At 42.8% G+C, this 14730-nt stretch overlaps 1 protein-coding gene across 6 annotated transcripts in view; it reads left to right on the plus strand.

The window, feature by feature from the left end:
* The window catches only part of POU2F1 (POU class 2 homeobox 1), a 615583-nt gene that overhangs the window by 110219 nt on the left and 490634 nt on the right, over nt 1-14730 (plus strand). For all 6 annotated transcript variants that reach the window (XM_078656693.1, XM_078656695.1, XM_078656696.1 and 3 more), the window contains exon 3: nt 8549-8580. In XM_078656693.1, coding sequence (XP_078512819.1) covers nt 8559-8580 — 22 coding nt within the window. In that variant the 5' untranslated portion in view covers nt 8549-8558. The remainder of the gene's footprint in view (nt 1-8548; nt 8581-14730) is intronic.

Consider the following 14730-nt stretch of genomic DNA (forward strand, 5'->3'; position numbering starts at 1 on the left):
AAAAGCCAGTTACTTTTCCACCTTTTCCCTTATCTAATGAGGGACTTCTCGATAAAATCGAAATTCTTATGAAATCCTTATTGGCTCCACTTCTGGAAAGGGTAAAGCGTATAGGCGAAAAAATAGATGGTCTGGAGCAAGTGATAAAAAACAGTCCTACTACCTCAGGGCAACAAACGGATAGTACACATGTAAAGGCTACGGATCCTCAGTCAAGCCCTAGAGCCCAAAAAAGTGGAACTAATAACACTACCCAGCCATGACCTGATTGTAGGCCCCTAGTTGTTCAAGCAACCAGGAGTACTGAAAGCACGGGTAGACCCTTACAGGGGGCTCTGAGGGTGGGTGAAGTTAAGGACCTGGAATTAGGGGAAGTTCCCCAGCGCAATGCTGTGGATTCTCCGGGACTGTCAAATAATAACACCCGTGCAGCCAAAGACTCTTCCCTGACTACTAAACCAAAGAGGTTATTTCCACACATTGACTTACCCCCACAATCAGCACCATACACTGTAGTCCTAGTTGGTGTCCCGGAGTTGCCCCAAGAAAAATCAGAATCCTACCCTGAGCTAAGAAATAAAGCAGCATACTGGCTAAACAAGAATAGGCCCCTCCCTTTTGATATACCAGGGGAAATACTTTTTGCTAGAAGGTTAAGCTGGCTGGGACATAGAAGAAAGGATTTCCCTGGAGACTGCATTGTCATCAACTTTAGGGACAAGCGGGTGGTCCAACATATATGTAATTGGCCTGCCCAGTTTGGTGGGAGTGAAATTTGCATTAGGGATCTGTTTTTTTTTATCCCCTATCCCCCCCTTTGCCGACAAACATCCTCTACAGGGGTTGAGCAAATGCGGAACCGATAGGAGGGACAAGAATTAGATACAACATACCAACGTTTAATTATTTTGATAAGCTCTCCGAACTAGAAATGGTGGACTGACTTCAGTCGGAGGGTCAGTTTTTTAATGCCAGGACCAGCATGTCCAGCCCCCGTGTACGTTTAGATAATTCGGATAAACTTGGTGCTGCACATAACGTAGATCTCGTTAATACCACCCAGATCAGCCCTTATAAGCAACTCACGGGAATGGATCCCGAACCTGTAATAAAGAAGGACGACCCATCCCTGAATATACTATTCTGGAATGTTGCTGGTCTCCGTGCAAAGGTTGTGAATGACATCTGGCTGGATTTCGTTCGCAACTTTAGCATTCTATGTCTACAGGAAACATGGGCACCATCCGAATTACACATTGAGGGTTACAAGACATATTTTTCTCCTGCACTACCTTCGAAATCTGGTAGAGCAAAAGGAGGACTTAACATATTTGTATCTAATATCCTTCAATTTACAAGCATAGTTCCCATTAGATTGGAGTCAAATTTCCAAATGCTAATTCTCCATCAGAATAACACCAATGCCCTAGTAATCGTGAGTTTTTATAATAACCTCCCTGTGGACGTTTTAATAAAAGTTGTAAAGGAAATATATTCCTGCGTCCAGGACGTATCCAATAAGGTACATAAAGAGCTGGCTATAATATGGGGTGGGGATTTTAACCAAACTCTTTGCACGCAGAGCACAAAATCATTACTGATGAAAATCGCGACCCGGCTACCCACTTTCCCCATACTTCAGTCGGGCTTTCCCTGAACGAAACAATGTGTGTCCTAGATCTTGCCCTTGTTAACGATTTGCTATACCCTCCTATACCCGTTACACCTACTTTCAATGGTAGAGGCAGGCCAAGTGCAATCGATTTCATTTTTATTTCTGTGACAGCGGGAAAAGAAATACTTAACTGTAAAACCCATGATATAACGATCAGCGACCACTACCCAAATAGTATCACCTTAAAAACTATTCAGAAACATGAGAGGTTTAACATCAAGTCGATCCTCGGCCAAAATAACTTAACATTAGACACATTTATTGGCTATTCATTAAGGTGGGAAAAAGTGGATCCGATGAGCATCACAGCAAGATTGATCTTTAACCTAAGACCAGCAATCGATAAATGTCTTGACCCAGCCACCACCAACAAGGGTATTTTGGCAAATGTTTCCAAATTGTTGGTAGCAATAAAGGAAATCCTATTCGTTAAAACAAAAACTGGCAAAGCTAGAAATAAGGGCTGGTTTTATAGCTCTTGCACCAAAGCCTATCAGAACCTAAAAGTAGCTTTGAATAAAAAGGACAGAAACACCGAGGAAATTGCAGCTCTCAGGAAGAACCATAACCAGGCCTTAAAATGTAGGAAGAACACCCTGAAAAAAGACCTCTGGGATCAGTTGCATAGATCATGTACTCTTAGGGACAGCGCCGCCTTCTGGGAGGTTGTGAAGTCCCCTTTTCTATCTGATACAGCGGCTAATCCCAGTATTAACGTTGCGATTGAAGAACAGCTCTGGGTTGACTGTTTGGAGCGGATATTCAGCCTTCCACCAACCGCAAGACAGTCAATTGCAATGGGGTCAAATTCAACACCTTTTCCGTTGTCTCTTTATATTTCCCATGAGGAGGTGGAGCTTGCCCTGATGGCCAGTAAAAATGGTAAAGCGCCAGGGCCCGACGGGGTTCCAGTCGATCTTTTTACATTTAATAAGGATCTATGGTCGCCAATTCTAACCAGGGTCCTTCAAGCGTCCTGTGCCTTGGGACTTAATCACTCGTGGTCTCAATCAATTCTTGTGCCCATCTTCAAAAAAGGGGACCGCCAATCACCATCTTGCTACCGGCCTATTTCCCTGTTGGATTCACTGGGGAAAGTTGGCTGGCCGCGTTATTTTAGAGCGCCTCCAAGAGTGGGCATTAGATAACAAAGTTCTATCCAATCTGCTATTTGGGTTTCATGAGGGCTTGGGTACAACAGAGCAAGCCCTTAATTTATCCCTAATAATAGGCAAATATGTAAATGCTAAATGAGGGGCACTGTATATGGCATCTGTTGATCTCTCAGCAGCCTTTGACTGCGTCAACCACAACAAGCTGTGGAGTACCTTAGCGGACATGGGAATAGAGAAGTCACTTATAACCTTCTTACGTGAACTCTACTCAAGCTCCACAGCTAGAGTCAGATACGGCCTGGGGGGGGGGGGAGCTCACAAAGTCGTTCAGAGTGGAACGCGGGGTAAGGCAGGGCTGCGTCCTGGCTCCTTTTCTATTCAATCTATATACTAACGGCCTGGAAAAAGCCATGATAGAAGGGTCCCAGGATCTGCCCAAGATAAACAATCGCCCTATACCGGTTTTACTCTATGCGGACGACGCTGTAATCCTAGCCCGTACCCCCATGGAACTACAGCGTGCTCTCGTGAAATATTACACCTTCATGGCCAACCTCGACCTGAGGATTAACTTTAAAAAAAACGTTTGTTATGTCCGCAGGTTCGAGGATTAACAATAAGAATACCAAGGCCATGTACATTGAAAATCAAAAATTAGAGAGCACAACCACGTATCCTTACTTAGGCATTGTATTTGACCATAAATGTTCTTGGAAGTATGCTGTTGAATCCAGAAAACTCACATTTTCGCGGACAACAGCTGCCTTAGCTAACTTTGCTAATACATTGGGTAGACGTCCAACGTTAGAACTTTTGGAAATCTACAGGGCAAAATGTTTATCCAGTGTGACGTACGGGGCTGGCGTTTGGGGATACGCCAAGGTCGAGGAGGTGCAAAGGGTAGAAAACATCTTCCTGAGATTTCTATTGGCCCTCCCGCAGGCACTTCGACCTATGCATGTCATCTGGAAGTGGGTCTGCCTTACATAACAGACTTGATCAGGAACCAACCCTTTCTCCTATGGCATCGCATTTGGTCGTCAAGTGAAACTACTCTGTGTTAGGGGTTCATAGAGGATTGTATTTCCCTAGATAAGGCCCAAAAGATTGCCTGGATCGCTTATGTTAAGAAATTCCTTGGCGACCTTGGCATGTCACAATATTATCATTCCCCTATTTTAATCACCGTAATACCGAGAAAACAGTTTAAAAAGATCTGCCTGGCTCACTTAGAATCTCTTAGACTGTCCAGCGAGGTTAACAAAGTTACAGTGCAACACTCGCTACAAATTCAAACAACTTTGGCGGTCCAGCCCTATCTAACTTACAACCTATCAGGTTACGATAGATTCTTGCTAACTATGTTCAGACTAAACATCTTTCACCACCTGGTCACTTTCCCAAAAATTACCACCTGGGAAAAATCGTTAAAATTGTGTCCTTGTGATGAAGTTTCCTCTCCAACAACGATCCACACAACATTGTTTTGGTTATTACCACTTTTAAAACTCTTTGGCCTGCGCAGGTGCCATCCGGCACTCCTTGCCCTCCAATTTTTAGATGCTGAATCTTTTGCCAAACAGATAGCAAAATTCCTGATGCTGGTTGTTAAACACAGGCAGAACCTGGATTAATTGACAATTAGCATGGGCTGTTTCTCTTCTATCTGGAGATTCTTTATAACTGATAAATGTAAGTCCTGGTTGTGTTTTCTACTAATAACGGTGTACGGAATTTTAACTTGTATTTAACTTGCTGTTTTTTAAGAACTATCTTATTTTTCTGTGTACGCACTTAGCACTTTATACATCTTATATTGCAGCTCTCTTGTTAGTAGTCATACCCTAAGAAAATTAATTGTTTGCTCTTCAAATGATGGAAGCTCAAGAGAACTGTATGCTGCTAATCTTGAATTTCTTATCTCTGTGATATTTTACCACGTTGACCATATCTTTTTAATCACTCTTTTTTATGTATTTGTTAATATATTGTGCTTTTATGGCTGTCTTTTTACAACCGAATAAAGCTCTTTTGAATTGAATTGAAATTGGTCAATGATCACTAAAAGGAGTGGCCAAAATCTCATATTTGCTTAAAAAAGGAATCCGTGTCAGAGACTAGAATGTGGTCAATAGCACTCCCCTCCCCCTTTCCCACGTAAGTTGGAGTGTAGTCATCAGAATCATCACAGATATCAGATGCAAAATGCAGGATATTAGTCAGAATCATCTTTCTCAAAGCTTCTCTGTAGGGGGAATAAGTGTGCCACCTCAACATCCTGTCCATCTATTATCCCACACACCCGACACCCACTAAAGGTACATTTAACAATATTAAAATCATCTGTGCATAGTATTGGAAAGACCATAGCCCTCATTATAAATTAGGCGTAGGATAAGACCCCAGCTCATCTACAATGTTCACCAGTTGAGATGTGCTAGGAGGAGATTGAGCTCTGAAGTAGAAGACAGCTTCAGGATCTGATAAGTGCTTGTGGTGAACTACAACAGATAGATTCTTAAGCCTAGTATAGACTAGGACTTCCAAGCCTCTCTTACCTCTGCCCGCATTAGTACTTTACCGCTGGAGAATAGAAAGCGCTTAACCCATCTAAAATCACATTGTTGAAAACCCAAGTTTTGTGTCAACTAATGACATCAAAGGGATTTATTAAAGACAACCATTCAGGATCACATATCTTTAGACGAAGACCCGCACATTCCAAGAAATAAAGGCTGCGGTGTCATTTAGTTTTATGTTGGCACTGTCCATTGCATTGAGACTTTGGGACAATCAGAGCTTCCATGCTAGGAATTTCGCAACATGGTTCCCAGACAGGGGGCTATAGATTGTGTCAGTAAGTCCAAGGACATCCTTCTGGACTTAGTTGCCAGCCAACAGTACCTCAGCACAAGTGAAAACAGGGACCAATGGATTTATCGATGTGGCCGTTTCTGAATTACTCTCATTTAGGTGATCTTGGAAATAATCAATAGTTTGCATCCAGATCAGAAAGTAGCTGAAATCTAGTAACTGTTGGAATTCTGCACATGTCCCGTCCTATAGCCGAGGGGTAGGTAAGGACCCCGACCCAGATCCCCAGATGTTAGCAGCACCCAGGTGATAAAAAAAATCAGCGAGATAATCGTAGCGGTATCAGGGATGTTATTCGTACGTTTCTTGACCAGTGGCAAGCTTCATTTTCCAAGGCTGGGAAATTAATTCTCTGGCACCAGTGGTACCCCACTATTACTGCCACATACGAGCAGCATGCTGACTGTAGATTGAGTCTGCTAAGAAAGTAGTGCACCAGTGGGCTATCTATTCACTATTGGGGTGTTCAATGGCCTTCTTAAACTGAGAGGGGTCAATCTATGGGTCCCTTGCTCTCCCAACTGAGATCTATCAGGTGGAACTATAATATTTGAGGCCCTCTCAGGCAGGACGGAGGTCGGTGCCATTTACCCTTTTAGAGTTCTGGTGTATAGGGCTTCACCCTGGGTTTCACCGCTATTCCGGGGTATGCTGGGAAGTCTTACTTAAAAAAAAAAAAAAGAATGAGTCTGCGGAACTAGATTCGTCCCCAACTGAGATTTTAAAACTGATCCTACATCCAGGATTGTTTTCTCGAATGCACTGAGTCTATCCAAGATGGGCGTTATGGCTGAAGTAAACATCAGTCTTATCTAATCCAAGAACCCACTCGCACTCGTTAAGGAATTTAAATCTTTGATGTTTGGGCCAGGCTACCCCCAATTTATTTTGGTACCCGTGCTCCCTGATGGTGAAGCATAATGAAAGATCAGAGACCACTGTGGAAGGACCTGCCTGAGCCCCTCTCCTCTTGAATCTAAACTTAAGAGGACCCCTGTAGGGTCAGTGTATTTTCCCCAACGGCCAAGGAAGCACTGCGAGTATCGCATGCAAGGTGTTGATTATCTCCCAGATCCAGTGATAACCATCTCTCAACTTGCTTGATGTCCTTCGAGACCACACAAACAGCCCGATTAAGAAAGACATCCAGAGTGGTATCCTTTTGTGACTGGGTGCGGTCAGGCTCTTTCTCCTTCCCAGCCTGTAATTTGTGTTTTACCATTTTGGGGCTGAAAATAACAGGGATAGGAAATCTGGCTTTCTTGTGGAATTATGGAGGATTGGAGTATCTCTGAGGCAAACCAAGGGAGCGGCAAACTCGCACTTTGTTAACCCTCTGATCTTGCGTTGGATCCTCCAGGCGCGGTGACCCGAATCCCTTACGGTGCTGTCACCTCACAGCAGATACAGCAGTGACTATGTCCAGCCTATGGGGCTTGTATGCTTCTCACCCAGTTTAAATCATCCAGGAAATGGAATAAATAAGCAGTGAGGGGAAAGAGAAAAACACCTTAATCATGCTCTGTTCGTGCCCTGTTACTGCGTCTCCCCTCCACATCTGTAATTGAAGGTTCACACAGTAGAACAGCACACAATATCAGATACTCAGCAGATGTCCACTTACCTCCTCCCCTTGGACTTGCCGCTGCCTCCACCCACACGTAGAAGTAGAGTGTAGATGATGATTTGTTTAAAAGCAATAGGCGATGACTGGAGCTCAGCTGTAAGAGTCTCAAGCCTGTAATATGTCTCCAGCCACTGGTCTCCAGAAGAACTTTGAAGACCTTTCGCAACACCACACCCTACCCCTCACCCTAATGTAGTAACCACTTCTCCTGGTCAATCGCACTGTTCACCCGCAAACAGATCAGACGTTCCAGCACCAGAATCTGCAGAAACTGCACGCTCCCAACCACCTCGCCATGCTGTACACCCGCCTCTGCTAGCAGACCGGGCGCAGTGACAGTGCGGCTGGTGCAGCAACACAGGACACTGGCTGACTTGTGGTACCTTAGGCGTACAAAACCGGGAAGCGGAGGTGTTTTTGTCAGAGCACTAATACTCTGGGGTTGCGCTGAATTGTTACTTCTTGGATTTTCAGCACAGTAACAGCTCAACAGACGAGAGGAACATTTCTGTGTATGAAGTTTTAAAGTTCCTGTTGTCTATTTTACACAATATCACAAACAAGCTCGCCAGTTTTGTTGATTCAGAAACTACTCCGTTTTTCATATTTGCTCTTTCCAAGAGCTGTTTTTTTAATAAAAGTACCACTTGCAGCCAAAGTTCGAACGTGCAAGGAGGTTGTATTTAATATCTTGCATAATTGGAAAGTCCCTGATTTTTTACTGGACGGCTAGTTAGGTTTTTCCACTTCTGAAGATCCTCCTTAATGTGTTTTGCTTGGTATGTAATCCCTGTATTGGGCTACGCATCGGCAACTGATTTTTTCTTTTTAGATTCTGTTGAAAACGTTGTTTTTAGATTTAATATTTCTTTTACTTTTGGATGTTTTGAGCCAGCTTTAGCTATTGTTTTTTTTTTTTAGGTTAAACAATTTTAATTGACCGTTAAACTGTACTCCATAAAGTTAATTTTCCGCCTGAATTGTTAATTGGAGCTGTGTTTAAAGTTTTCGAAATATCAGTAGAACTAAAGGTTTAATTATACCCTTAAAACAGAACAAAGAGCGAGTTTATAAACCTATTCATCTTGGCTTAGCCGCCATGATAAACGTGCAATATGTTTTTCGTTATTTCCTTTAGGTTTGTAGATAAATGTTGACCTACTTTGTTGTATTAAACTCTGCTGTAAATATTAAGTGTATTAGGACAATATTGTTTTGAACATAATAATTACATTGAATTTCTATTTCATCTTTTAGTAGAGCTGTCATGCCTGTGAGCCTGTGTGGTGGTAAGTGGATTTTCATTTCATATTTGTTTGTTTTGCCTGTCTTCTATTTTAGCAGTTTATTGTTAGTTGGGGAAAGCAACAGTTACGCTTTTTTGTGCCCAAATTCATTGGAGACACATTTAAAAAAAAAAAAAGTTTTTATTAAGTTTTACAAATATAAACAGGAGCCACAAAGATTGCCGTCCAATAGTACAATGCAAACAATCGTGCAACTGTTATGCCCAATTTACAGTGTTGTCTGACAGAGCTATGGAACCAATATCAGTTTTTATCATAGAAAACAAGGTCAATTTGTTAGGAACAAATAAAAGCAGTCTCTTTGGATGCTGCATCAGCCAACCTTCATTTAAAAGGGTTGTTGTCACAGTATTTCTTCAGAATTTAAAGTAATGAAATATGTACCAGATCTTCAACTTAAGGACCATTAAAGTAACAGATAGCAATGCAACACCACAAAATGACAAATTACCACATTATTCTTTCTGCTTTGTTTCTATTTAAATTTAAAATATTTTTATTGAAAATTTGTGAGCAAAACAAAGATTATAAGCCCATATAATTGAAGCCCATATAGTTCAAGACGCTAACAACTATAATTTCTTTTCAGGCTTCACTTTTTACTTATCTTTTGCTACTGGTTGACAATATTGATTCAGGTAGACTCTTACTTCACCGGCAAATTTGTTGTTAGTCCCTGTAGTATGGATGCATAGAATGTAGTTGGACCAAGTTCCTGGTGGATACATACAAAGTAAGCAAATACTCCATGTTCAAAATATGTTCTGTCCATTAAATGGACCTGAAACCTAACTTATGACGTAGCATTAGATGCAGAAGTGTGCAACTTTATTAGAAAATAGTGTCAAACTTGTTTAGCACACATACATCAGAAATAGCATATTTAAAAAAACAATTCTAGATATGTACCTATCTCAATCAGTATTGAGAAGCATTCTGTGTACAGTCTGTGCGATGTGCTGTTTTATCCATTGACTGTGGAGTATGAGATTCATAAAAGCAATCGATTTATTCTGTGGTTGTAGAGATGGACTACTCGTACATTTGACATTTCTGCATGTTATTTGTGCACTGATCACTTGAAGAGAATTTGGTTATTAAATCCATGATAACCTTCTATTTGAGTGCAGTATGCAGGAGTTTCTCCCACTATGATTCATAATGTTGCTGTGAACAATCTGATGAATGTGTGACCATGAAGTGAATGTGTGCGACTGTGGATTTGGTCACTGTATTGGGCTAAAAATCATGTTTGTGACCGAATTGTATAAAAGACTATTAGGTGCTGTGCTTTACTTTATAGCGTTTTCCAAGAACATCAATAAGAGGACATAACACTTGTGTAGTTGCTTACTTGAAGCCTGTGGCACCCTTTGAGGGAAGCATGGTGTGAAAAGAGTAAACACTGTACTATGCTTAAAATGATCAGAAAAATGAACCCCTACTTTTGTCTATCAAGGTTACATTAACCATTAATTGATGGATTCTTCTCCTTCCATGTGGTGCTCAGTTTTATGTTTGAAGCCTGGGTTAAAGAAAAAAAAAAGTTGGCAGGGTATGCTCAGACGTGAGTCCCTTGCTCACTTTGCCACTGGAGTCAAGCAAGCCCGGCTGAAGACAGCTGTAATGCCAGAAACCGGTCCTGGGAAGCTTGATTCCGGTCCAGGGAAGACATGGCTTGGCACTTCGGGCAGGACTGTTCCCATGAGGCACAGGGTCAGACTGATTTGCATATGGCCATGTCTGAACTGGGGTGGCGGAGTGAGCTAAAGAACGGTGATGGATTAAACCCAGATCAGTTGTCTGGGGGTGAGCGTTTGTATTGTCAACGCTCCGTCCATCACCACTTTTGGTTTTTCTTTGTTCGCCCTAAGTTGGCAGGGTATGCTCAGACGTGAGTCCCTTGCTCACTTTGCCACTGGAGTCAAGCAAGCCCGGCTGAAGACAGCTGTAATGCCAGAAACCGGTCCTGGGAAGCTTGATTCCGGTCCAGGGAAGACATGGCTTGGCACTTCGGGCAGGACTGTTCCCATGAGGCACAGGGTCAGACTGATTTGCATATGGCCATGTCTGAACTGGGGTGGCGGAGTGAGCTAAAGAACGGTGATGGATTAAACCCAGATCAGTTGACTGAGGGTGAGTGTTTGTATTGTCAACGCTCCGTCCATCACCACCTTTGGTTTTTCTTTGTTCGCCCTAAGTTGGCAGGATATGCTCAGACGTGAGTCCCTTGCTCACTTTGCCACTGGAGTCAAGCAAGCCCGGCTGAAGACAGCTGTAATGCCAGAAACCGGTCCTGGGAAGCTTGATTCCGGTCCAGGGAAGACATGGCTTGGCAGTTCGGGCTGGACTGTTCCCATGAGGCACAGGGGTCAGACTGATTTGCATATGGCCATGTCTGAACTGGGGTGGCGGAGTGAGCTAAAGAACGGTGATGGATTAAACCCAGATCAGTTGACTGGGGGGTGAGTGTTTGTGTTGTCAACGCTCCGTCCATCACCACCTTTGTTTTTTCTTTGAAGTCTGGGTTAAACCATGTTGGATAACCATTTCTTTTGAAAGTGGATTCATGGCTTTGAGTATTTTTTACTCACCTGTGCGCCTGATAGAACATAGTGCTCAAATTGTTTGGCAGATTTAGTCTGCCAGAGTCAAAGAATTCAATGCCTATCAGATGTCCCTTACATTTGTGAAGATTGAAAAGTGGGAATGTGATGCTCTTTGGGTTTGTGGGGGTAGTTTTCTTGTGCTAATTGGGTGTGAAGTTGATTCAGGAGATGGACAACAAGAGTTGTTTGCCCGAGAAGCTCAACCTATGGTGTACTCAATAGGCTCTTGGTGATGGAATGATATGACTGAGGCTTGAGAACCTGAGCACCTATCAAATGGACGTTAAAACCATTTTGGCCAATACTCAGAAAAAGTGTTAAAGTACGTTAGGAGATCTACCCCTCCATTTGAATAAGCTATTGCAGTTTTTTTAATTCATATACATTCATACATTTCTAGGTATGCACCTGGAAAAGCTATACCAGTTTCGGGTTCCCAATCATGGGAAATTCTTATAACTTTTTTAAACATTAACATTGTCAGTCTGAAATGCGTGCAGTGTAAAGTTTCACTCTGGAAATGCAAGTGTTGATGTGCATTTGTTCACCAACTTTGCCATATTTTGTTTCCCCGCCTGTGGAAGATGATTTACTGCGACCATTTTCAGGAGCAAAGCTTTGACCATTGCCATGATGGGAAATGGACAGAGCAGTTTAATACACACATACTGGCGTGTGTGTGAGCGGTCACAAACTCGCAAGGGAGACTATGCCTCGTTATACTCGCGTTCCATTCCTTACATTAAGCCTACACCTTCATATTAGTATGCAGTTGTGGCATACAATTACACAGGTGTAAAAGGATTCACATCTAGTGTATGTCCAATTATGTCATCATGCGTGGGAATGTTCCAGTTGGGTGATATCTTACTGAGACAAGCACACCCCAGCTCTGTCATGGCCCGCTATAAGCTTTGTCACTGATATGTCACCAAGACATCCTGCCCTTGAACGATGCACAACAATCATTTGCAATGCAATAGGCCTCGCCTTTTAAACACTTTGATCTATTGCTATTGTAAAGGACAATGCCTTGTATTATAGCAGGTATTTTAAACGCATAAATAAAAGGCATCGTCATTTACAAATCCAATAGCTCAAAATCTCGCAATTGCGCGACCTATTGCGTTGCAAATGCTTGCAATCCTTGCTACTTGCACGAGTGATGGTAAAGTTGAAATCTGACAAAGGTATGCCACCCAGGATGCAAGATCAGTTTGCAAACACATGGAATTATTTAAGCCATGCCTCTAATTGTGTTAACCATTCTCCTTCAGCAGGTTTACCATGCCCCTTTTAGAGGCCCCCAGTTTTTTCATCCCACTTAAAATCCTGGTTATACCTAAAATAATTCACTGCAAGTAATAGAACAGTGGCGAGATGCTGGTTGGGCTAGTCTCGATCTAATGAAAACTCACAGCGTAATTGCAAATATGTAGTGTTCTGTGCAAAAAAGCAAGATGGAAGAACACAGAATTAAACAGGGTCCTAAAGACAAAGATAGTCCGTTCAGAGTAACTCTGCGACCGTGATAAGGGTACGCCGCTCCCTTTCTCTGGTATGAATTGTACTGGCCATTACTGTACGGAGAGGAGCGTCTTATGCCCTAAGTAATCCTTGTCCGCTGCTCTTCAATGAGTTTTTAACACATTTACTGCATTGCAGAAAGCAAGCAAGCCCCTGATCTTCTAATACCACTTCCTGATCAACCTGGAACCAGAAAAGTTTCTTTTTCCCCCAACAACTACTACTAGAATACCTGGAGTGTCACGCGCCCAAAGCCACCATGTTAAGACTATTGACGGTAAAAAACCCGTTTAGGTAGAAGCCTTTATGTACCTACCCACATGTAAAACTTTCACTTTCTGCCCAACCATCACCAGGCTGCTTCGGCGACCTGTGCCTAATTAAAGTGAAAGCGCACATTGTGCTCTCCGTATATAAGTAGCACCCGCAATTGTCCCGAGAGTGGTTTATGTGTGTGTGTGTTAGGGGTGGGGGGCAGCCACTATTTAAGTGAAAGCGCACATTGCGCTCTCCGTATACAAGTAGCACCTGCCATTGTACCACGAGTGCTGTGTGGGTGCGCTTCAAATTCAAGCGCCGCCATTGTCCCACATTCATTGAAAAAATAAATAGTACTCAGACTAAATGAGGCGTCCTGCGTAACAACCGAAGTAAAAGGGCCAGTCGTTATAGGCGGTAACAAATGCAGGCAAGGAGGGACTAGCAAGTCTACTTATGAATGAATCGGAAGCAAGAATTCATGAAGGTCTATGACACAATCTAATGACAAATATGGGTGGAGAGTGGGAGGGGCTTCCAGTGCATACCCTAATACAGCATGCCTCGCAGAGCAAGCAGCGTATGCGCGCTTCCCTTAGACTTGACCTAAAAAGGGTATAAATGCTCAGTCTAGGTAAAGAAGCTACTGAACAGTGGTTGCATGACATAACTATTATTGCCACAAAGACCATAAATTCCATGCTGACCATGAATCAACAGTTTAACTCAAGTTCTTGGACTGCCAATAGAAAGATGGACAAGATCTTTCTGAAGTAGTCGACCTGGATCGTGTAAAGCATTTCTTCTCCGTTTCTTCCAGCTGTTAAAGATCTTCTGGTAATTCCAACCCATAAGTCCTAATACTCGAATACCCTGGCTGTGACCTGCACCGAATCGGGAAACAACCCAATTCAAGTTGTTTCAAAAGAAATATCACCCCGATACCAGACCTCGCCAGAATCCAGGAATTCTCAGACCTCTCAGAGATCATCTGTCCTTTGCAGAACCTTCTCCAAAGGCACACTCCACTCCTTGTGTGTGTGGGAGGGGGAGGGCAGCTTTCTCTACACTACCACCATTTGACCAAGGTAAAAAGCCATCTCTAAGTAGTGTATAATGCCTATGCTCTACATTTTCCATGGCTACCACAAAGGACTTCTGTGCCCAAGTGTGCACCCCAAGACTTGTGCAGGAGGTACAAAAGCACCTCTTTGTAAGATCAATTGAACCGATACAGATCCCCCGGAAAGCATGGAGGCATATTGTATGCGCTATTTCTTTACACTGTATTTCTTTCGAAAAAGTAAGGTGGTTACTGCCCCACCCTAGACCTTAGTTTCTCACCCAGCAGATGTGAAAAATCAAAACTTGGTTCAGATTCTGACAGCTGTCTAATGCAACAGTCTGTGGTCAGTGCAGGACTTTTCTCAGATTCATGCTGGGAAGGCAACACTAATCATACTAGAAAACATATTTTGGTCTTGGTACTGCCATCTTCATGGTACTCCATTACCTCCACTTGTCAGATCGCACCATTTCCTAACCAGCTGTATCATTTGTAAGCCATCACAATCCGCATCTGTGGTTATCTTGCAGACCAGCTCACCATCTCTTGTGGTTCTCGACCAGCCAGGACACAGTTTCAGTCTGTGGACCCTGGATCTGGAACAACCTCCTAATATCCTTCAGGACTGCCCTTTACTGCTCCAATTTAGGAAAGAGTTGAATATCCACCTCT

Source organism: Lissotriton helveticus, chromosome 8, assembly GCF_964261635.1.
Source record: "Lissotriton helveticus chromosome 8, aLisHel1.1, whole genome shotgun sequence".
Classification (NCBI taxonomy): Eukaryota; Metazoa; Chordata; class Amphibia; order Caudata; family Salamandridae; genus Lissotriton; species Lissotriton helveticus.